Source organism: Clupea harengus, chromosome 11 (assembly GCF_900700415.2).
Source record: "Clupea harengus chromosome 11, Ch_v2.0.2, whole genome shotgun sequence".
Taxonomy (NCBI): Eukaryota; Metazoa; Chordata; class Actinopteri; order Clupeiformes; family Clupeidae; genus Clupea; species Clupea harengus.
In genome coordinates this window covers 6,370,481-6,392,503 of record NC_045162.1, presented here as the reverse complement: position 1 = coordinate 6,392,503, position 22,023 = coordinate 6,370,481, and the positions used below count along the sequence as shown (strand labels likewise).

At 42.6% G+C, this 22,023-nt stretch overlaps 1 protein-coding gene across 2 annotated transcripts; it reads left to right on the top strand.

Annotated features, from left to right (window-relative positions):
* Positions 1–1,189: 1,189 nt before the first annotated feature.
* Positions 1,190–16,921, top strand: paqr6 (progestin and adipoQ receptor family member VI). 2 transcript variants are annotated; one of them, XM_012817919.3, is made up of 8 exons: positions 1,190–1,313; positions 8,088–8,344; positions 9,651–9,778; positions 10,603–10,808; positions 12,747–12,873; positions 13,281–13,377; positions 13,787–13,931; positions 14,176–16,921. In XM_012817919.3, exons 2-8 carry the CDS (start codon positions 8,294–8,296, stop codon positions 14,475–14,477), a joined length of 1,056 nt encoding a protein of 351 aa, XP_012673373.1. In that variant the 5' UTR covers positions 1,190–1,313; positions 8,088–8,293; the 3' UTR covers positions 14,478–16,921. The 2 variants fall into 2 exon arrangements, with proteins under 2 accessions (XP_012673373.1, XP_031432447.1); XM_031576587.2 differs by lacking the exon at positions 1,190–1,313 and adding an exon at positions 1,349–2,162.
* The last annotated feature ends 5,102 nt before the right edge of the window (positions 16,922–22,023 follow it).

Genomic DNA, 22,023 nt, shown 5'->3' with positions numbered 1-22,023 from the left:
AGTCAACCTTCCACTAAATCAGACCCAGGTTTTAGGTCCAGAAATGCTAAAGTCTTCAAATCAGCTGAACAGTATTCTATTCTCTGACCTAAATGCCGATGCTCGATCATGCCTGCCTGCCATCTTTCTGTGGGTCCTCCTCCATTCTTTGAACTGGGTCTCTGTGTCCTTACTCACCACTGCCATTCTGAGCCCACTGCCCCCATTGGCCTTGGCCCTTCGCCCAGATCTCATCTTGGCACCAAGTTGTCAGTGCCCTGGCAATGCGTTCCGTGGCCCCCTCTGTGAACCATGGAGCAGTGCTGTCCCACTTTTGAGGGACATTTCTCACACAGTCTTAGTGCCGTGGCACACTGAACCCTTTAGCTTTTAGTCCAGGGGTTTGAGAGATGTTCATCGGGCAGAAAATTGAACCTATTTTACAACTAATGGTGCAATGATGTTATCTGAGCAAAGCGATCAAACGCACAGGTTTTTTTCGTGAGACATGTGAAGGCTAAAGAAAAATAAGTGCTGCGTCGGTAAAGAACTTTTTTTTATCAACAACTGTTGTCCAATAGACCCGCGCTTTGCGTAAATCAAACCAGCATTATGGAGTTTTGATCTACAACTAGCGACCTAACTAACTAAATAACAAGCAAAAACCTTTCAAACATCACCAACAGCCAGGTTGGCACCGATGAAAGCTCGCTAACTGACCTCTTTTGGCGATATTGTTGGGAAACACAGGTCTGTATCCGTTCTTCACATGGCCATATACCATCCAAATTCATTTTCAATATGCTAATAAAAGTAGTTGCTTATAAAAACACGGCAGAGAGTTTACAATGTTACATAGTGTTGTTTTAAATCAGAAAATCAGGACGTTTAAGTAATTACGTAATAACCAGAAGAAAAGCGTTCCTTATTACAGGTGGTCTAGGCTATGGTGTGCTTGGGCAACACAGGTGAAGAAAGCGAGCATCCTTCCTAAATATCTCTCAAAAAACCATGCAATGGCGGGGTTGCCAAGCTGATCCCTCTCTCTCTCTGACAATCTCCTGACTTCTGAAAACAACGTTCCTTTCTTGTCCCTATCCAATGAAAAAGTCCTGTTCGGAGGGTGGGATTTAGACTTGAGGTCTACACTTCTACTCGCAAGAGAGGATGAATGCGATAGATAAAGCAAGTAGCCCAGGGATAGCTGACAATTTATCTTGGTAATGTCTTTGTTGTAGGATCACAATTGAAGCTAGGCGACTACGGAATCGATTCTGTGCGCTGTCAAGAGACGAACAGCGCGGATGATTTCCTAGGCATCATAAAGCTGAAAGGTAAGCGCGTTGTCATTTGGTTACAAATCACGTGCTCTTTTGTTTTCTGCTGCTCTCTTACGAAACTATGCACGGACTCACCATTAGACATCCACCGGAAGCAACTCTGGGATGTATTTGTGTGTATGTCTCGATAAAGTGTAAAATAGGTGTAAACTGAGGTCACGAATATAAAGATATTCTTACCACTGGTTGATCTAATGAGTGATGGGTATCTTGTAAGTAAGTTATTATGGTTCTGTATGAGGGAAAGTAACATGGAAATACATAGACGAAAATTGTATTGAGGGAAGATTCCGGCTTTCATAATGGTGACATTGACAAAACGTGTATGGAAGTCGATTGTTCATTCCTCGGATATTGGGGTTTGGTATTTGCCGTTTTAAACACTTATTCTCGTCAAGACAGTTCAAATTATGTTATCTGTAAATAGCATTACTATTGTAACTGACAATAGCGTAGAAAGAAAATTAGTTGTAGCGATTTTTTAAGTCATGGCATTGTAAAAATATCCTTCTCCGTTTCAATAAATAAACACTTGTGGGCCGAGGAACATTCTTGGACATATAGAACTCCCATAGCCTCCGCGCGCACACATGGCTCTTGTTATTGGAGCGGCAGTAGTCCACGTGAGTAGTGATGGGGATTGCCTCAGCGTTCCGCGATCCACCAGTACACACTGTGACTGGAAGGGCTGGCCCTAAGATCTCACTGAGAGGCTAAAGGGACAAGCCCTCCAGTTTTTCTGGCATAGCAGATCCATCGACTTTTTGCGTAATCCATCTCTCCCAGCATGTCGGGTCTCATCTTGAGGACTTCCAGGAAAAATGAAGAAAGTCTCTGACCACTGTATGTATCGCAGGGAATATATTTTCAGCTTGTAAACCACTTTTATTGTATGTTTTAATACTGCAACCGTTGTGTCATGTATGTGACTGTTGAGTCACTTTTAGAACATCGCGTGTATTTCCAAATAGAACAACTTACAACCGCAGATCTCAGCTGCATTTCCAGAGCATTAGAAAAGTAATACATGATCTAGAGGTGGATTGATAAGTTGAACCTCTGCCTTCCATGGCGCGGAAATGAGAGCAAAAACTAAAAAAAAAACATGTAAAGCACTGGATTTTCCCAGTCAGGTTCTCTTTTATAATTGCATTCTCTTCGTTGTGTTTGACCCTTCCACATTCTCCTCTGCCTCACTGAGATCCTGGTAGAGGTGGGTTTATGGAGTATGTAGTTTAGAGAGGGATTTTCTTCATAGCCTCAGAGACTGCTGTGGTATAGTTCAGCCTCAATGGAAGGCATGCAAGTCATTTACAGACAGATGAAGGAATTCATACCACTCCATGGTAAGTTATAAGAACTACATGCATAGATATAACAACACAAATATTTGTTTGCTATTCTCCAAATACCTAGTGCTGCTGCACAGACCATAAGTTATTATTTCACTACTTTGTCTGGTGAATTCATTGTTTGGATGACAAGCGGTTTCTGTTTTCTCTTCTTCCAAGAAATGTAGGCTACTCTGATTCATCCACCACAGTAGGATTGTATTTAATGCGTTGACAGACTAGTAAAAATAAATTTTTCACCTATGAAAGAGAGCAATTTGCATTTTAATTGGGTGCATTTGGTTGAATGGACATATGATACATATTTCATACAGAAATGTACATTTAATTCCAGCAGCCTTTTTTTGTCCTGTTTGTAACCCTTTAGGCTGACCTTTAAAAGCAGGTGTATATTCCTAGTACAGGGTTTAGTGACAAAACTGGGTAAGTTAACTCAGGGTAAGTGGTAAACCTTCTAAAATGAGAACCCTATTGCTTTGTCTTACTTAGAGAATGAAGCCATAGGGCTCTTCTATTAGGCCGTTTACAAATTACTCTGAGTTAACTACCCAGTTTTGTCACTAAACCTTGTACTTGGAATAGCCCCCCTGGTCAAAAAGTTAAGCCCCAACACAGTTCTAGCACACCATATTGGTGTCTTTTATTGTGGAAGAGTTATGAGTAGCTGAACTGCAAGATTGCCTCTCTGACTTTGGCACTCCTGCAGGATCCAGTAGAGAAGGAGTAGAGCTGGGAAAATTGTTGACATTTCTGAGAAAATCAAATCCATTTCCTTGGATTATGTCAACGTGGAATCATAACATTCTTTTGATTTCTTCTCTGACCAGTTTTTGTTTAGTTGCATATTTGTTTCTATTTCTCTGTCTCTGAACCCATCATTCAAAAACAGGAAGTTCCTTGAAACAAGATATCCAAATAAAAAACAAATAAGGCCTAATTTGGATATGATTTTATGTTGCACGTAGATAAAGTAGATGTGTAGTGAGATGCGAGCGATACCCATCTTTTACCTGTTTATTAGGCCCATTTCACACTGGCTGCGTTGTGTGTGTGTTGCGTTACCAGTTTTCTCATTGATTATCGAGCCGCGTGTCTCACGTTGCAATGTGCATGCTCTTAACTGTTAGCATAGACACCCTGAAGAAGCTTCCACGCTTAAGGCCTTACTATCAATACAATTCGTTTTCATCAATATGACCAAGTAAGCCATTGCATGTGCAGAACATGCATATCCTTTACTCACCAACTGAGGTTGCCATGTCTATTTATCTCTTTTGACACCCTGCAGAGCATGTTTTGCACGATCAAGTATTGACATGTTTATGGAATCTGTCAGACAGGCGCGTGAGTCGCAGCCGTGTGTGGAAGAGTGAAGGCATGTACTCTGTGGCACGGGAGCAGGCTCATGCTCTCCACACTTCTGGAGTCTGGCCAGATGACGACACCTAGCGTGTGGTGGGCCACCGCGTGACCACGTCTACATGTCAGGAAAGAATGTCAACATTTTAAGCTGAAGTGGAGAGGAAAGCAGTATGCAACAAGAACAACAGATTGCAATAGGGGCCTGGTGGATAGGAAGAGTGTGGTGTGGTGGTGGTGAGAATGATTCAATGATGAATCTTAGTGCAGACAGTCTTACAGTCTTAGTGCAGACGGTCTTAGAGTCTTAGTGCAGACAGTCTTACAGTCTTAGTGCAGACGGTCTTAGAGTCTTAGTGCAGACGGTCTTAGTCTTAGTGCAGACGGTCTTAGAGTTTTAGTGCAGACTTAGAGTCTTAGTTCATTGTAATGCTGCCATCTCAATGTAGGGATATTTGTGAGCTGCTGGCTTGTGACAAACAAGTAATTTCACCTTACTGAACAGATGTTTCAATGCCAAGCAGAATTCCAGACTCACCCACGGTTATTGAATTTCAATCCAGATAGGCTAAATTAATGTTGGGACTAAGACACAAGTCAGGACTCAAAAACAAGCCCAGGCCCACTGGAAAGGAGCCTTGTGTGTTATGAGCAATTGGAAAGTGATTGTCATAAGACTCGATTGCTTAAGAAATGGCAGCCACCCAAGCACCCCAACCTGTTCAGTTTTTCGCTGACCGTAAGTGCAAGAATGGGGGCTATTCATTTGAGTGATGTCTGGTCCCATGATGAGTGTGTTTTGAAGTGAGAGCTCGCTCACAGGCGGACATGTTTACCAGTTATCCTAGGTGAAGGAGGAGGTGGAGGAGGAGGAGGACGACGGGAGGCTCTGTTCGGCGTAACGAGTCCAAATTATATTTGTCTCAGAGCACCATGGAAACGGTGTTGGGAGGGAGAGGTTGTTTTTAAAATCGCCATTGCTTCATCCAAACTTATGAAAAATATTTCAGATAAAGTTACTGTGCGGCTTAGCCCAATACCGAGTCGCGTTTTTCCATGCAGCCATGGGTCGTTTTCCACTTCTCTCTGGGTGTGGCACTGGTCGGACTCCCCGGTGGCATTGCTGCTCGTTGATGGTGGCCCTCGACAAAGCAGTCAAACCAGCCTGCAAACAAAGTGCAAATTGTCTCCACCTTAAAAGGAATGTAGTCTGACACTTGCACTCATTTTTAAACAGGGCGCTTTGGCATATCTTTCTGTTGCCTGTTGATAGTAAAGTTGATAGTAAAGTAAGTCAAATGCAGAAAATTCCTCATATGACGGAACTCTTTAATGCTTTATCGTGATGATTTATTTTATGTGCAGAAAGCAGTGTGCATACACACAGAAGTATAATGGTTAACTAACTTGCAGATTTCCCTGATTTATAGTCTCACCGCCATAGATCATATAAACCATATCTGTTTCCTGCAGGAGCCTGTATAGGGTTGCCCTCAGGTGTGTGATAAGTTGTACAGGTGAATTTTGCTTTTTTTTTTTTTTATCTCACTCAGCTCCTTGTTTCAGGTGGCATTGCTGAAAGTGTTCCACCGTCCCTCCTTGTTATCTAGCTACCATGGCTTGAGTAAACTCTCTCATCTCCATGGTCCTTTATTGAACCACACACTATGCCGATAAAAACAATGCCAGCTGGCTAAATGTTACTGTTCCACTATTCTTTCCAGGATTCATTGGAAAAAAAAAAAAAGCTCCCGACAGCTATCACAAAGGGCTTCTTGTAAAGGAGTGGGCTATATTGAAATGAGCCATTGTTTGCCCTTATCCTAGTCGCCTCTTATTTACCTGTTCAAATAAGGCTCCACCATGGCTCAGGGTCCTTAATGCTGGCCGCTAACGCGTTAATGCTAGTCATATGCTCTTCCCTCGCATTCCTTGCTGCAACCTCACCGGCTCCTCTAGCAACTTTGCTAACACGCTAGAATGTCTAGGAGACGTGGGCCATTGTCCAGCATTTACATCTACTTTGTGTGCGGGCAGAGCCCCACTGGCATTCCAGTGTGTGTGTGTGTGTGTGTGTGTGTGTGTGTGTGTGTATCTGTGTGTCTGTGTGTGTGTGTGTGGCTTTTCTGCTCATTTTCATATAGCACAGTGTGTAACTGTCACCCCTATGCCCCGTTGTCTCCTCTGTCCCTCACAAAGCACACTCTGTGCCAGTAAACAGGAAAATGGTACACAGCTGGATTCGCATGTAGTGCGTGTGTGTCTGGCGTGTGTGTGTGTGTGTGTGTGTGTGTGTGTGTGTGTGTGTGTGTGTGTGTCTGTGTGTGTGTCTTAGTCCTCTCCATCAATCCCATTGTAAGAACAGGAAGGTACTCCTGATAATAACGTGGAGATAGCCAGGTTGAAAAAATTAGTCAGACTTCTCCTAAAGTGAAAGTAAAAAGTTACTGAGAAAAACAACATATCGATGTTGTGCAAACCTATCCCCTGGTACCTTTGGACATAACAGTATTATGTCAGCACAGTAGTGGTGGGAAACGTCCTGTTCCGTGTGTGAAACATGACTCATGCGCCTCGACATGCTTCTGCATGTATGTGAATGGAGCGGCTCCTGTTCTGTTTATCCCCTTTCAGAAGTACAGCACCGTGAACGTGTCGTTACAGTTCCCAGTCGTGCGAACCATGTTGTTATACAAGTAATTCAGCCTGTGTGTGAGGAGCCAGAGGGAAGGGCCGTCTCCTTGAAAACAATAAATGAAGACCGTCCTCCACTCACAGTCTCACACACCTCGCACAAAAGGCAGCCCAACTTAGCACAAACTGTGAAACAGGGGGCTGTTTATGACAATGATCCGCTGGCTATGACAGGCAGAGGCGTCCTCAGACAAGCAGAGCGGTCTCTGGGGGATGTAAACAGCATACTTCTGTTAGAAATCACACAGATGGCCCCCTCACAGCGTTCTCTCAACGTGGTACATGGTGGGCTCCGAATGCCTTTGCCACTGCAGCTTTTGTTTCCCCCAGCCCACTGCTGTGACAACAATACACACCACTGTCTCCCTCTGACTCAACGTCTGGAGCGCTTGGAGGGTAGAGGCTGGCGACGGGCTGAGCGGAGAAAGTATTATTTATTTGTTTGGTAATCGCTGGTGTTCGGGGGAGGGGATGTCAGAGAGCTATTATGCAGCAAGTAATGTCTAAAGTCTTTGAAGATATTTTGAGTCCATTTACTTTTCTGCAAACCTTGTAAGTTCTCATACACCCTTCAATGCGCACAGTAAGTCTGATAGATGGTGGACACAGAAAATGGTGGACACAGACACATAGTGTGTGACTGTGGCTAAGCCTGTGCTTCCTCTAAAGGTCATGAACCTGTGGGGTAACAGTTAGAGGGGCGAGGGGAAGAAAAGGGAATTCCTGAGCCCCTCAGTGAGAACATGAGAAGGGTGAGGGGAGAACATGAGAAGGGTGAGGGGAGAACATGAGAAGGGTGAGGGGAGAACATGAGAAGGGTGAGGGGAGAACATGAGAAGGGTGAGGGGAGAACATGAGAAGGGTGAGGGGAGAACATGAGAAGGGTGAGGGGAGAACATGAGAAGGGTGAGGGGTGACTTGCAACAACATGCATCAAGACTCGAAGGTCAAGGTTTTCATCTGCACTCAGCGCCCCCCCCCCCCCCCCCCCCCCCCCCCCCCTTTAACTGTACTCATCAACTGCAGTGTCCTTGATTAGAAAAGATGACTAATCAGATGCTGAAGAGCAGGGAAGGGCTCGACACATGCTGTGCTGTGATTCCCAAACAGCAGTGCTCTGAAACGCCTATTGCACGTGAACCTCAGCATTGAGTTGTGAACATGGTGAAGCTTATTACTTGACTCTCTGGGTTGTTTCTCTCTCTCTCTCCCTTATCTCCTCTCTCTCTCTCCCTCTCTCTCTCTATCTCCCTCTCTCCCTCCTCTCTCTCTCTCTCTCCCTTCTATCCTCTCTCTCTCCCTCTCTCTCTCTCTCTCCCTCCTCTTTCTCTCTCTCTCTCTCTCTCTCCTCTCCTCTCCACAGTGTTTCCCATCTGGCGCGGGGCCCGCGGGGTCCAGGGCTGGAGCTGGGGCCGCAGCGGTGCGAAATGGGAGTCGGCGGGCGGCGAGGCGGAGGATCAGCTGCTGGGCTTTGACTGCCCCGTGTGGTGCGTGCTGTGCCGGGGGGGCCGGGCGTGGCTGCAGGGGGCCTGTCAGAGGGGGCGCGGGGCCTTCCGGCTGCCCGCAGACATGCTGAGCATCAAACTCCCACAGCTCTTCGACATCCACCAGGTGCCCAAGGTGAGTGCAGCGGCAGCCATGCTGGCACATGGTAGAACACTGTACATAGAATATGCTTGAACCACAGGAGAGTTAATAGGGGTGGGAAAAAAAAATCGATTTTTCGATTTCTCTCGATTCTCTCTAGAACGATTCTGTTTCGATTCAGAAAAGTTCATAATCGATTTTTTTAATAAAAAATAAATATATTTAAAATTATTATTATTTTTTTTTTTTTTTTTACACATTCATTTTGTGTTGAAATGCAGGCTGCATCGATTATTGCATTGTTCATTGAAAGTCATAATTGTGACAAGGGAAAGCTTTTTCTCTAATAAAAAATAGAGAAGGTAATTCATCTGTTGATTTTCTTTAATTATCAAACACAAAGTAGGAAGTGATTTGAGACTCTGAGTAGCAAACTCAGATGTTTTAAAAATCGACATGCATCGATAATCGTTTTATCGGTTTAGAATTGATAATCGATAATCGGTTTAGAATCGATAATCGGTGTAGAATCGATAATCGGTTTAGAATCGAATCGTTGACCACTGAATCGGAATCGAATCGAATCGTGAGGTGCCAAGAGATTCCCACCCCTAGGAGAGTACCTAAATAAATTGGTTGATATTGAGATTTATTGCACTGAAATCTCCTAAAATGTTTGTTCGCCAGTGGTACTCTGTAGTCAGAGTGGAGTGGACTCTGTGTGTGTGTGTGTGTGTGTGTGTGTCGGTAGTGATAATCAGTGCCTTTCTGTGTACAGCTGAGCTGTAAAAGTCATTTAGAACCATTTGCTGGCAACCTATACTTACCTAAAAATGTTGACAGTTGTGGCAGGTTCATTTTTGCTTGTTATTGTTAATGTTAATGCACTGTGAGGGAAAGTGCCTGAGTGTAACTGTTTACTTCATCCTCGTACATGAGCCAGTTCATTAGATAACTTATTACATAATGTTTAAATAAACAGTTTTTGAAGTCTTAATGCTCCAGATCTATGTGGATTTGAAGCACTGTTGCAACATATCCACCAACAGACCATTCTTTGCTAAACTGCTTTCTTAGTAGAAGTTGCAGACTTGCTAAACTGGGGCAATCAGCTAAGGATCATGTACTTTATAAACCATGCGATCCATCTTCAACAGTCTCACCTCACTTACCCTATTTCTCAAGGGATTTTGTACTTGCAGGACTAAGCTACCTATTAATGACCAATTGTTTCCATTACTAATAACCAAACTGAATTATTGCAGCCACTGCGTTACTGCTGATGTGGTATGTAATAAATAAATATAAATCTCTGCTCCTCTCAATGCATTGCTCTCAGGTGTTCAGGGAGGATGGCATCATCTCTGGGTACCGCCACCCGAGAAGCTCCGCCCTGGACTGCATCCTCAGCAGCTTCCAGATGACCAATGAGACTGTCAATATCTGGACCCACTTCCTGCCTACCTGGTGAGTGTGTGTGTGCTACATCGTTCCGTTGCCAGCGTGCTACAATTCTGGGGAGATAAATCTTTTTTTCCCAGGGTTGCTCTTTATTTTGACATGGCTCACTTACATGCAGGCAAGCATACTGCAACTCTCCTACTGACAGAGGTGTGTTCATAATCTTTAAGTTACTCTGTGTGTGCTGGACACAGACTATCATCATATCATATCATGTTTACTTGTTCCAGGGGGGTTGGGGTTAAGATGTTTATATTAAATGTCGAGCAGTAACTGGATTCGGTTGTTGGTGAACCCCTCCGTTATGTGCTTGTGTATGTGGTTTGGGCCGCGTGTTGTAAGACTTGTTAGGTGAAAATTCACCCTAGTTACCTCAGGACTCCGGAGCTGCATATAAGTATATTTATTAGACAAACAACAATTGCAATCGGGGCTCACTCCCAGCACAAGGCTGAAAGTGAAGCAATGATAAACACATCGCACAAGGTTTATATAGATAGAAGTTTAGTTTTCAGCAGGGATAACCACGTGGTGGAACTCTGACGTCCAAGGCTCCTTATATTGCAAGGATCGCAGTTTTGCGCAAGGTCGGAAGAAGCTTATCACCTCTGGTCTAAACATGCTCTTGTACAAATGCAGACTAAGTGGCACCTAATATTCTAAGTTACACACGCAGAAACACAGAAAAGCCATGTTCCTGCTTTCATAAGCACATGATTCATACAGTATAAGGTAATTAATAATACAAGGCACTTGATTATTATATTCTTAAGTCATTAACAGTGTTTGGAAATTATCTCCATCAAGACTACTTCCTGCTGCTCCCCCAGGTACTTCCTGTGGCGGTTCAGCATCCTCTGCTCCACGCTGAACTTCCTGACGGAGAGCTACACCTGGCCCCTGCTGGTCTACATGCTGCTCATCTGCGTGTACCCCTTCACCTCCAGCTGTGCCCACACCTTCAGCACCATGTCGGCAGAGGCCCGCCACATCTGCTACTTCTTCGACTACGGCGCCCTCAGCCTCTACAGCCTGGGTATGTGATGCAGTATCTCTCTCAGCCTCTACAGCCTGGGTATGTGATGCAGTATCTCTCTCAGCCTCTACAGCCTGGGTATGGAGCCTCTGCTCTCTGGTCTTACTCTTACCACTTGCTCATTCGCCTTTCACTGCTTTCAGTTCCAGTTGCAAACAGGAGTATGTGATGCATGCCGGCTGCATGTGTGCCTCAACCTCTACAGCCTGGGTATGGAGCCCCTTCTCTCTGGCTTCTGCTTCTGGTCTTACTCTTTACCACTTGCTCATCCGCCTTTCACTGCTTTCAGTTGCAAACAGCAGTATGTGATGCAGTATGTGACGCAGTATGTGATGCAGTATGTGACGCAGTATATGATGCAGTATATGAGTAGTCAATTGTCGCTACATTGTCGTCACTGACCTTTATGTTGGGCTGTATGCAGACACCGTAATATTGAATGTTTTCTGTACAGCAAGAAGGGTACTGCATGGGCAGCACTGTTTCTGAGCTGAGAGCTGAAAGATGCTAAGCTGTGGCTTTAGAAACTGAAAGCAGCCCTCTGGACAGTATGTTTGGGTTTGACCGTGGAAACCCAAGTCCCGCCATGGCTGCTGCCTGTGCGTTTGTGCACCCGCCGCCGCTGACCTGGCCACTGGGACACACGGCAACGCAGAATGAGAGAGAGGAGCCGGGGGAGCAGTGAGGGTATTGAGCCGGGGGAGCAGTGGGGGTATTGTGCTCCAGCCGGCTTCAAAGCGAGGGAAGCTAGCGCCTCCGACGGAGGAGGAAACTGGGAAAGTTAATGGGAATAAGGAGCCAAAGCCCTGGTGCCTTTGAACATTGTTTGGACTATCTACACCAGCGGCCTGAAGTCTCCACTAGCAGCGCTCACAAGGAGCTCCCCTTTGATCTCTGCGCATTGGTCTCTGCACACACACACGTAGGCTCAGCTTCCAGCCCAGGTTCAAGACCTGATAAACTCCTGCTCATTAACTCAATGATCAGATATAAAGAAATAGCTGACTGAACACGCCGCCATGCTTGCTATCCCACGGTCACACTGAACACGCCGCCATGGGTGCTATCCCACGGTCACACTCATACCAACACCAAGCCACCGCCTCTGTAATCACTCATCTGTGACTCAAACAACCACACACTATCAGAACTGAGTCATTTACATCTGCTGGATAAATCATTGGCCGTTGGAAGAATGGAAGAATTTGTCATTCATCGTAACTAGAGATAATCTAACCTGACGCACCCAAATGCAGGAGGAGTTGACTGAATTTCAGATCAATAAGATAGCAGAGCTGATAATTAAAATCACTGCCCCTGGTGCACCAAACCAACATGCCTTTATCAAATGAAAAACAGTTTGAGTGAAATCAGCTGTAGCGTAGTGCACTAGGATTGAAGTAGCTGTAGCGTAATGCACTAGGATTGAAGTAGTGTAATGCACTAGGATTGAAGTAGTGTAATGCACTATGACTGAGGAGTGTATGAAGATTAAAAGTGATAGGAGGTGTCACATGCAGTACTGGATGTTACACTACAGGTGTGGAGACTAAGTCTGTGAGGGACCACCAAAGATGTAGGTCTCTGGTAGATTAGTGGTGTTATCCTACTGTGAGTCTGCTTAACTCTGGAACCCCTTTTTCGGTAAAGAGGCACTCCTGCAGTGTAATCTGTAATCCCACCACAAAACTACTGAGCGACAGCCAAAAATGTACTCTGTACCTAAAAGTCCATCCAAGAGTTGTCATTAAGGTGAAAGAGCTCTTTTTTCTTCCTTGTTTAACTTTTCTTACCATTCATAGTTCAAACTGCCACATGAACATTCGTCAACAATCATGATGAACGCAAATCTATAACAGTGTTTTATTTATTATAAACTGTTATCATATAGGTATGGCTGCTTGTTTATTTAGGTCTTTTTTTGTTTTTCATGTTTAGGTTGTGCCATCACCTATGGGTCGTACGTGATGCCAGACTGCTGGGTCAACAGCTGGCTGCACGAGCATTTTGTCCCCATTGCCATTGGCAACACCCTCTTCTGCACCAGTATGTCATGCTACTCCAGGTAAGGTCCTCCTCGATCAGTCACAAACCAACAACAACCGCACTAGTTTGCATGAGCTGACATCTTCAGGATATCGACTCTCATTTTAAATCTATCTTAGTTTGTCCTATTTACACACAAACAAACATTACCACGTTGGGTTTAAAAAAAAAAAGAATTTTTTAAGGTCTAATGTGTATAGATTTAATAGTGTCTAATAGCGATTAATGTCTGGGTGAAGAAGAATGGCATAATGACATAATGGCAAATCCCACTCACATTTTCTGTGATTCTCTATCCAAGCCCTAAAAAGAGTCCTTGCACTGCTCCTGGTCCCCTGTTAGTGTGGTAAAAAAAGACACACAAGCTCGAGGAATAATGGATCTTTGAGGCCATGTGAACTTCTTGCCCTCTTTTTTTTTTTATAGGTTCCTGGAATTGCAGTTCCCACGCAAAAGTAAAATCTTGCGAACAGGGGCATTTGTGTTTCCATTTCTGTTTGACAACATTCCTTTGTTCTACAGAGTGAGTAATATACTATAACACAACCTAAGATGCTCTTTTGTTAAATGTATGTTACACTGAACATTAAAGAGAAATAAGTTTGAAGAAAAACTGAAAGTATTGTCTTTAGCCAAAGCCTAGAGTGTACTGTAGACACAAAGTAGGAGTCTTACCATGTCTGATAGATCAGTTTATCTAATAGTGATGATGGCCCGTAAAATACTATATTTATTTCTATAATTGTTCATTAGGTTGTCACAAGGACACATGGATGCAAATAAAGCTCATAGTAACAGAAGTATTTCTGTGTGTGTATGTGCTGATGCCTGTCTGTGTTTCTGTGCCTGTATGCATACCTGCGCATGTGTGTGTGTGTGTGTGCGTGTGTGTGTGTGTGTCTGTGTGTATATGGATGTGTGTGTGTGTGTAGTTGTTGATCTGCTGTGGGGGCAGCTGCAGTCACACTGAGGCTCTGTCCAGCCACTGCTACCATCTCATCTTCGCCTTCCTCACCTGCTTCCTGTTTGCATCACACCTCCCAGAGAGGCTGGCCCCTGGCCGCTTCGACTACTTCGGTAAGTCTCAAGTCACTACCCCAGAATCTTGAGTATTAACCCTTTAGTATTAATGTTTGCCACCTACTGTATGTGGTTGCTCTAGACTCTAGAGGGTTCAGTTTCTTGGGTTCTGTAAAGAGACAATGACAATTGTTCATGGTGCTAGATTAATTCATTAATTAATAAAACGGAACTGAACCGATTTGCCCCAACTCTCCCCAAATGATGATCTCCTTCCTTGTCAATCCCGCCTTCCTCCCAGGCCACAGTCACCAGCTCTTCCACATATGTGCCGTGGTGGGCACCCACTTCCAGATGGAGGCCGTGCTGGCGGACATGACGTCTCGGCAAGCGTGGCTGATCTCCCAGGCGGCCGTGCCCTCCTTCCTGGGTACCATGGGCGCCCTGGCCGTAAGCGTCCTGCTCAACCTGGGCATCATCTCCCTCTTCAGCGCCAGTCTGCTCCAGACGCCGCACCTGAACGCCCAAAGTGGTGTCGCCTCCGCCCGCCACTCAAACCCAGGGCTCTCTCAGCAGGCCTCGGCCGAGCCCAAGGAGGAGTAAGGAACTCTGTGTACCCGGCAGGGGAGCATTTTGGTAATTTAGTGCTAATCCACCATTTTGGTCTCTTAGTGCTAATCCTGGTGTGTGCCCGTTTGAAGAAGCACAGGTCACTAGCCCTGTCGTTTTGAGGGACGCATCCATTAATGAATGTTTGAAAAGATTGTGCGTCAAGAAGTAATTTCCGAGTAAAGATATGTTTTGTTGTACCCTTAACATTTTGCTATTTTATCAGTTCATTTCTTGGTCACGTGTTTGGACTAAGTGTTCACAATTAACGTCTGTAAATAGCTGAAAACCCCGATGTTGTCTTTCAGGTCTTTGCAAACTTCTCATTGTCTAATGGTGACATGACTGAAAACGTTTTAAAAGACTACCGAATGTTATTTTTTTACATTTGAAAGGCTCTGGGTTGTATGAAGCCATTTTGTATTAACATCACCTCAAAGTGCCTCGCGGAGAGCTAGTTTTTTTTTTTTTTTTACAATGCTAGAAGATACTGTAGATGGCAGTACAACAAAGTTAAACCGACCGATTCAACTGGAAATGTATCAGTAGACTTATTCAGGGATCTCATACTCAGTTATATTTTGTTTTCCATTAACATCATTTTAGTATTTTAAAATACATCAACTCTTATCAAATCCAGTTATATTACTTGGTATGTGTTTAATAATAAAAATCATACAAATTTCAGAAGAATCCATCATGGTCATGCATAGTATAAGCATGTTTTTGACTTTGAGTATTCCTCCTGCTATGATGTAGGGACACTCTCATTCACCCTCATGTTATAGGGATACAGGAGTATAGGAGTTGTCTCACAAGAAAGTCACTTGAATTGATTCAAATAACACGGTGTGTTAATGTCCCACTTTACAGGCTCATCCACACAGTGTTCTATCTCAGTTAGGCCATAACTCACCAGGCTCCAGCAGTCTTTGTGACGTGTCTTATTTACATCCACTAACTTGAAGCTCATCTCTGGTTTGACAGAAAAAACAAACAAACATTTATCACGTAATCCTCATTTTTCTTGTATTTGTTAATGTATGCCACGGGTGCCCTGTGTGAACTCTGGAAGCGGTGTCATTGACGTAGATTAACGTTCGTTTTTCTTTTTTTTTTTTGCCTTTTTTCTTTGCTTTTGTTTTCAGACCAGCACTCAATTGAAAATCAGAGTTTTATCTGTTCCTTTCTACCCACAGTGCGAATGTCCCCTGCATCCTGAGTGGAGTTTTTTTAGGCGCTGTAGTATTGTCGTGTTCATTGCAGGTTTATGGCATACAATACTAGTTTTATGTTTACATTTACCAGTAAAACCTTTATTGGGGTGGGGGGTAGGGCAGTTTGTATTTATTCCTGATTATGTTTTTACTGTCATCCTGATCAAGGGGAAGCATTTGATATTTGATATTTTGTTATCGTGAGATTTATCTGTCATAAGTGGTCCACATCTTTTACTGTACATGTTAGATCACTTAAGTACTCATAAATACAGCTAAGAGAAATAGCACACATAAAGGATATTTTAATAAATACGCTAATTGCCATGTCATTTGAAACACTTTATATCCTTATGTTTTATAAACATTTCCTTGTGATGTGGGTCTGACCGTTTTACTAAATACACAGAACCTTCTCTAACAAGATTTAAGATGTAAAGTTGACATTGGTTGTAAGACAAGGGAGTTCCACAACTAAGATATGATTCATTGTATGGTTCTGATGGCTAAGTAAGTGATTGCAAGGTATGTGGGGGATTGGTTCTATCATTTTGTTTAACAAAATATATCTACAGTAACTATAGTTTGTCAAGTGCACACCATTCCTGACACCCTCTGCGGTCACTATAGAGGCACACATCTGTCAGGGCACTGTTGGATTGGAAGCTGATTAAGGTTGCAGACAAGGTTTATGGAAAAGGGTCTCTTTTTTTTAAACAAGGAATGGATCAAAATGGGGTAAAGAAACGGTTAACTTGAAGCAATCCCATTATTTGTCTTTCTTTTTTGTATCCCATTTCCTGGAGGAAACCTATTGGTACTTTGATTTAAAAAGGGCCCGTTGTTTTGTTGAATTGAAAGAATATGCCCTACGTGGAATACCTGACTGTCTCAAGAGCACTGTGAGAGACATTCAAATAAATAGGCTAAAAAGCCTTTTTCTGTAGTGTTGGTTTGGCAAAATACGTTATATAACGTACTGTCGTTAAAAATCATAATTTGACAGGTCTGTGGTGTAGGCTACATGGTGAATCATAACATTGGCTGACTTTCTCCCTAAAATGCATGTTTCTGGGATAGACCAGATGTCTACCCTGTGCTAGAATTAAATAGCCTATGTGAAGTGGGGTCTTTTTTTTTTGTCTGCACTAAACATTTTAACACATTCTTGAGAGTGTAATCACCTTTTAATACATTTTTAATAAAAAAAGACTCACCATTGTTGTTTGTGTTCTTTGTGCACTTTGTGTCAATCAATCAAACCCACGTTGCACCACATGCAACTGAGTCCCAATCTACTGGGAAACTGTATTAACTGTAAACTTTAAACTGTATTAACTGTAGGATAAATGGCAGAGGTAGGTCGATTAGTGTTGTTTGCCATGAGCAGACCACCACGCTGTTGAAAGTTATCGATAGTTGCCGAAGTCACCTATCCTGGCTTGGTTTACCTCCGACTTGTACGGCGCCATCAGACACAGGCAAACCTCATTTCAACATAACGAAACAGGAAATACAAGTTGTTTTTTAATAAGGTTTTACTTTGGCCTGAAGATTTACTGTAATAGGGTAAAATAGCAATTGTTTAGTAAAATGCCGATGAATGCACACTAGTGTAAGGACTAACTACCATACACACAAATAACCTCAAATGAATTTGTATAACTATAAAATGTTATTTATGTAAAAACCGAGTAATACATGTTTAATCGTAACGAAAGATTTGTTGGTGCTCATACAATGAATGAACTGATGGTGAACATTTCCCTGGAACGCATACGGTCAGCAGGGGGCAGTAGTAGTTACCTAAATGAACCTACTGAAAAATGACTGGCGTACAGATATCATCACATTTGCCCACCATTTTACATCTTGTTCCTTCCTTTCACATCTCTAATCTCAAACGACCGACAATATGTCTTTTTTAGAAAGGTTTAATGTACGTAGTAAGTCCCATTGTAAATACAGCACTGATGGATCAATCAACGAGCATCATCCTGACGGGTGATGCGCTCTGACAGAGCACAGTTGACAGAGCTCACATGCGATTAACAATATAGAATGGTGAGTCTAGCCAGGGCCGGCGATTGCTATAGGCGAACTAGGCGACTGCCTAGGGCGACAAATGGGTTGGGGGCGCCCTCTAGGGTCGCCCTTAGACCTACTTCCCATTAATCATAGTGAGAATAACAAGCAAATTAAAACATGTTTATTAATCATGATCATCCTAGGGCGCCCCTTCAGCCACACGTTTACTTGTCAACCCGATTTTTAAATTGAATTGATGGTTATTGTCGATAATTTCCTAATTGGGGGGGGGGGGGGGGGGGGGCGGTTGCGTTAACTTACGTTAGATTACGTTAGTTACGTAAGGGCTCCTGCACACAGCCAGGGTGGGGTGAGCGTGTTAGCTACGTGGCATTCGCAAAAATGAAGCGGTCTAAACCATCTGGAGCACAGGGACGAAAACGAAGAAAGGAAGAAGAGGAAAAGAAAGCCAAGTATAGAGGTAAGTCTTCTCATCTCAGCCATTAAGGTGTCAAACGAAATAAATGTAGTATTGTGCATCACCTAATATGGACGTTTCATTGCTGTCACTTAGGCTAGCTATAGCTAGCTAGCGACTGTTACTTTGCTAATTTGCTACGTAGGCTATTACTAGCAAACGTAACTTCACTGATAACCTACATGGATGTAAATGTCAAAAGACCAGTATCTGGATAACGTATGCTAGTTATGAAAACTACAGTTGCTGTCTACATTCATTATAAATGGCATAAGTTCTGTTTAGTGAATTCACAACTAGCAGGTGCATACACACAGTAACCATTTTGGGGATAGTGGTGTTCACCCTTCTGTACAGTTCCTTCCCAGGAATATACTAAAATATATATGTTTTTTGTTTTGTTCTCATTTTTTATTTTTGTTTTAAATTGGCCAGATGCACTCAGGCAATTTTTGCAGAGGCCGGCACCTGCTGGAGAAAGGACGCCTGATTCGCCTCTGTAAGTAGCCTACACAACTAGTACTATTGTTGCTGTTTTTGTTATTCTTATTATTATTATTAGCAATTATTACTTTCATAATCACATCACATTAATACTACTAATTGTAATCAGTAGCCTAGTATTATTTAGCCTTGTAGCAGTGGTGGCAGTAATTGTAATGTATCTACTACAAGTTACATGGTCAGATAAAATGTATTAATGCAACTATGTGGTAGGATGATAGAAATGACCAAATGCAATTGTGTAATGAACAGCATGGATGAATTCTGTGTTGAAATACAGCTGCAGGAGAAGGGACATCCAGTAGTTCTCAAGGGGCCAGTAACACACAGGCCAGGAACACACCGCCTGCATCAGGCCACATCCATACTTTAAAGTACAATAGAAACATGTTAGCATGTATTAAATACAATAGCTTGTTTTCTTAAAGAAGTTCAACCACATTCATGATCATTTCACTTATTATATTAAACACTGCTTGTCTGGCTATACAATATGCTTGAATACAGGTGAAGGTGAAGGGACATCCAGGACCACATCAAGCACTCAGGGCACCAGTGAAACTACACTGCCGCCTGCAGACACCTCACCCTCCGCAATTCCTGATATCCAGGGAGAACCTATAGATCCTGCTGACTGGCCAGCCCTCTGTGATCCGGTAAGGATAGTTAGTTAGTTTGCAGAGGACCATACCAGACCAGTCCAGACTTTACATTTCCAAAAAAGAGATGATGGGAGAAGCTGCCACCACAACCACTTCTACAGGAAATTAGTAAATGGGGAGAAAATCAAGAGAAACTGGCTTGTATATTCAAGGAAAAACAATACTCTGTATTGCTTCTGCTGCAAGCTATTTTCACAGAAAAATCACCACCTCATTAGTAGTGGCCTAAATGACTGGAAGAATTAGTGAGGTATTTGAGATATTTTGTAGTGGTACGTACAGTATCCATAAAAGCTCTTTTGTTTGTAGAGGGTATAGTTAGGGTATAGAGGGTCATAATTTGCTTACAGGTGCTTAAGAGTGTTTTGCACAGTTTATGGTTTTGCACAGTTTATGGAGTTGATTTAGTCCTAACTTTGAGTGTGTAATACATTATTTTAAATAATAAAAAAGAAAATGTTCTGAAACTATTCCAGTGTTTTTTGTCCATACACCATTTATTGTTGAACTGCAATGTAGAATAGTAGAATTATAAGTGGGTGAAAAAACTGCTATGCAAAGTAAAGCGGTTAAGTTAATATATGTCTCTTCAGTGATGTTAAGTATTGTGTGTGTGGGGGGGGGGCCCGCAAAACTCAATCTCGCCTAGGGCAACCAAAGGGCTAGAGCCGGCCCTGAGTCTAGCACAGGTTAATTTAGGGCAGATGCACTAGTGGGTGGCCTCTCCTGCCTTGTATGCTGTGAAATGAAATAGCCGACCAGACACGTGTCTTCAACTCAAGTGCTGCGGATAGGAGGGTACAAGCATGGGCAGGGGCGAAAACATTACTCAAAATCCATTATACGGCTCCCAGGGGATCCGCATGTATAGTGGGAGGTGAAATTAATGTAAGTAAGGAGCAGGGAGTTTGTAGGTCCGGTTGGACTCACTGTTTAGTGTGTAGTGAAATAGGCTATTTGATTTCCTCCCTACCCTATACAAAACAAAAGGAAAACGGTGTTTGGGATGCCTTTCTGCGAAAGTGCTGGAAAGAGAAGCAGGTGTTATAATGTTTAAGAGATAGCATATAGTGAGTGGTTTTGCTCATATTAGACACAAATGTATTTTATTGGGCTTATTATTGATCTCATTAATATTCTTTTGAAAAGTGTCTGCAATGTATAGTGTTGCAAAAAACACCGGAACAGATATTTAGACATTTTTCATTTGAAAAATCCAATTCAAATCCAAATCCAATCCAAAAAATCCAAACAGCCCTGTCACAAAACAACAAACAGTGTACCAGTCGAACAAGTCCCTTCATTTAACTTACTCAATATCAATATCAAACTCAGTGTAACTTCACTTACAGCGTAGTGCGTTTGTCCAGGAGAGGAGAAAATGTATCATGATTTCAACTGTACCCCATCTGTCCCAGTTTTCTGAGAGGTTCTGTGGTCTCCATCCATCTGTTGGTCCCCAAGACGCCACCTGCTTATCTTGCTCCACCATCTTGTCATCCCATGTATCTGGTGATTGCATGTTGATGTTATTACCAGTGTAAAAAAAAAAAAATGTAAGACAGATGCCCGGTAGAGATAGACTGATATCTTCAGTTGTTGTTGAAGTATGTATCAGGTGCATTATTGTACTGATCTGTGGAATGGATTAATATAAGAGGACTGTTCAGAACACCATATCGGATAACAAAATAGTAAATAATGAAATTTCACGGATCAGTTTGTGTCATCAAAAGGGGCTTATAAACCATACAGTTCCTGTATATTTAGAGGCAAAATAACAAGGGTTTTGGTTCTGTATATATGTACTGTGACCTAAATGTTTATAAATAAATAAAATCACATTTTTGTACACAGGTACAACAAACCTCAAGATAGAACACATATTTTGAAGGCGGTATGGACAGAAGGCTCTCCGTATTCCTCAGGTTTTCAGCTGAGACCGAGAGAACATTTATTCAATCGCAGGGTCTATTTTACAGTAATTACAAATGGATCTCAAGCTTTTAAAAAGACAGAATGAAAGAAAGTAGCAGAAAAACAGCATACCGTCCTACAGGACTCCAAGAGGTTAAGCAGTGTAGACAGTATGAAGATTTAACTTAAATAAGCAAATACATTTCTAAATCATTGTACATATGTATACATTGACTGTTGCCTTGACAAAATGATCATTTTCATAATGGCAGGAAGCTTCATACAACATATTTGTTTCTTTGGGTATTCACTAATTATAAAGTTGCCCAAAGCTTTAAGGCAATTGGACTCGCCATCAGAACACCTTATGCACTGACAGAAATAAAAGACTGATATAGCATATGAGGCTACAGTTCCACTGAGCCATTTACTTTAAGGAAAGGTGGCAATATTATGCACGTTATAATGCAACTCAGTAGCTCCTCAACCAGTGTCTCCAAAAGAAAAGAAAAAAAACTTGATCAGTGTAAATGAAATGGTACAACATTGTTTTGTACAACACAATACATTTAGGAATTTGGTGTGCAAAGCATTTAATAGAAATAGAACAACGATTCATGGACAACTCCAGTGTGTGCAACAGAACCTGGTTTTAGTCTTTTGCAGAAGAAGAATGTCTGGGAAGTTTGAAAGAAAAAAAACAGGGGGAGGTCTCTAACAGTGAATGACATAAA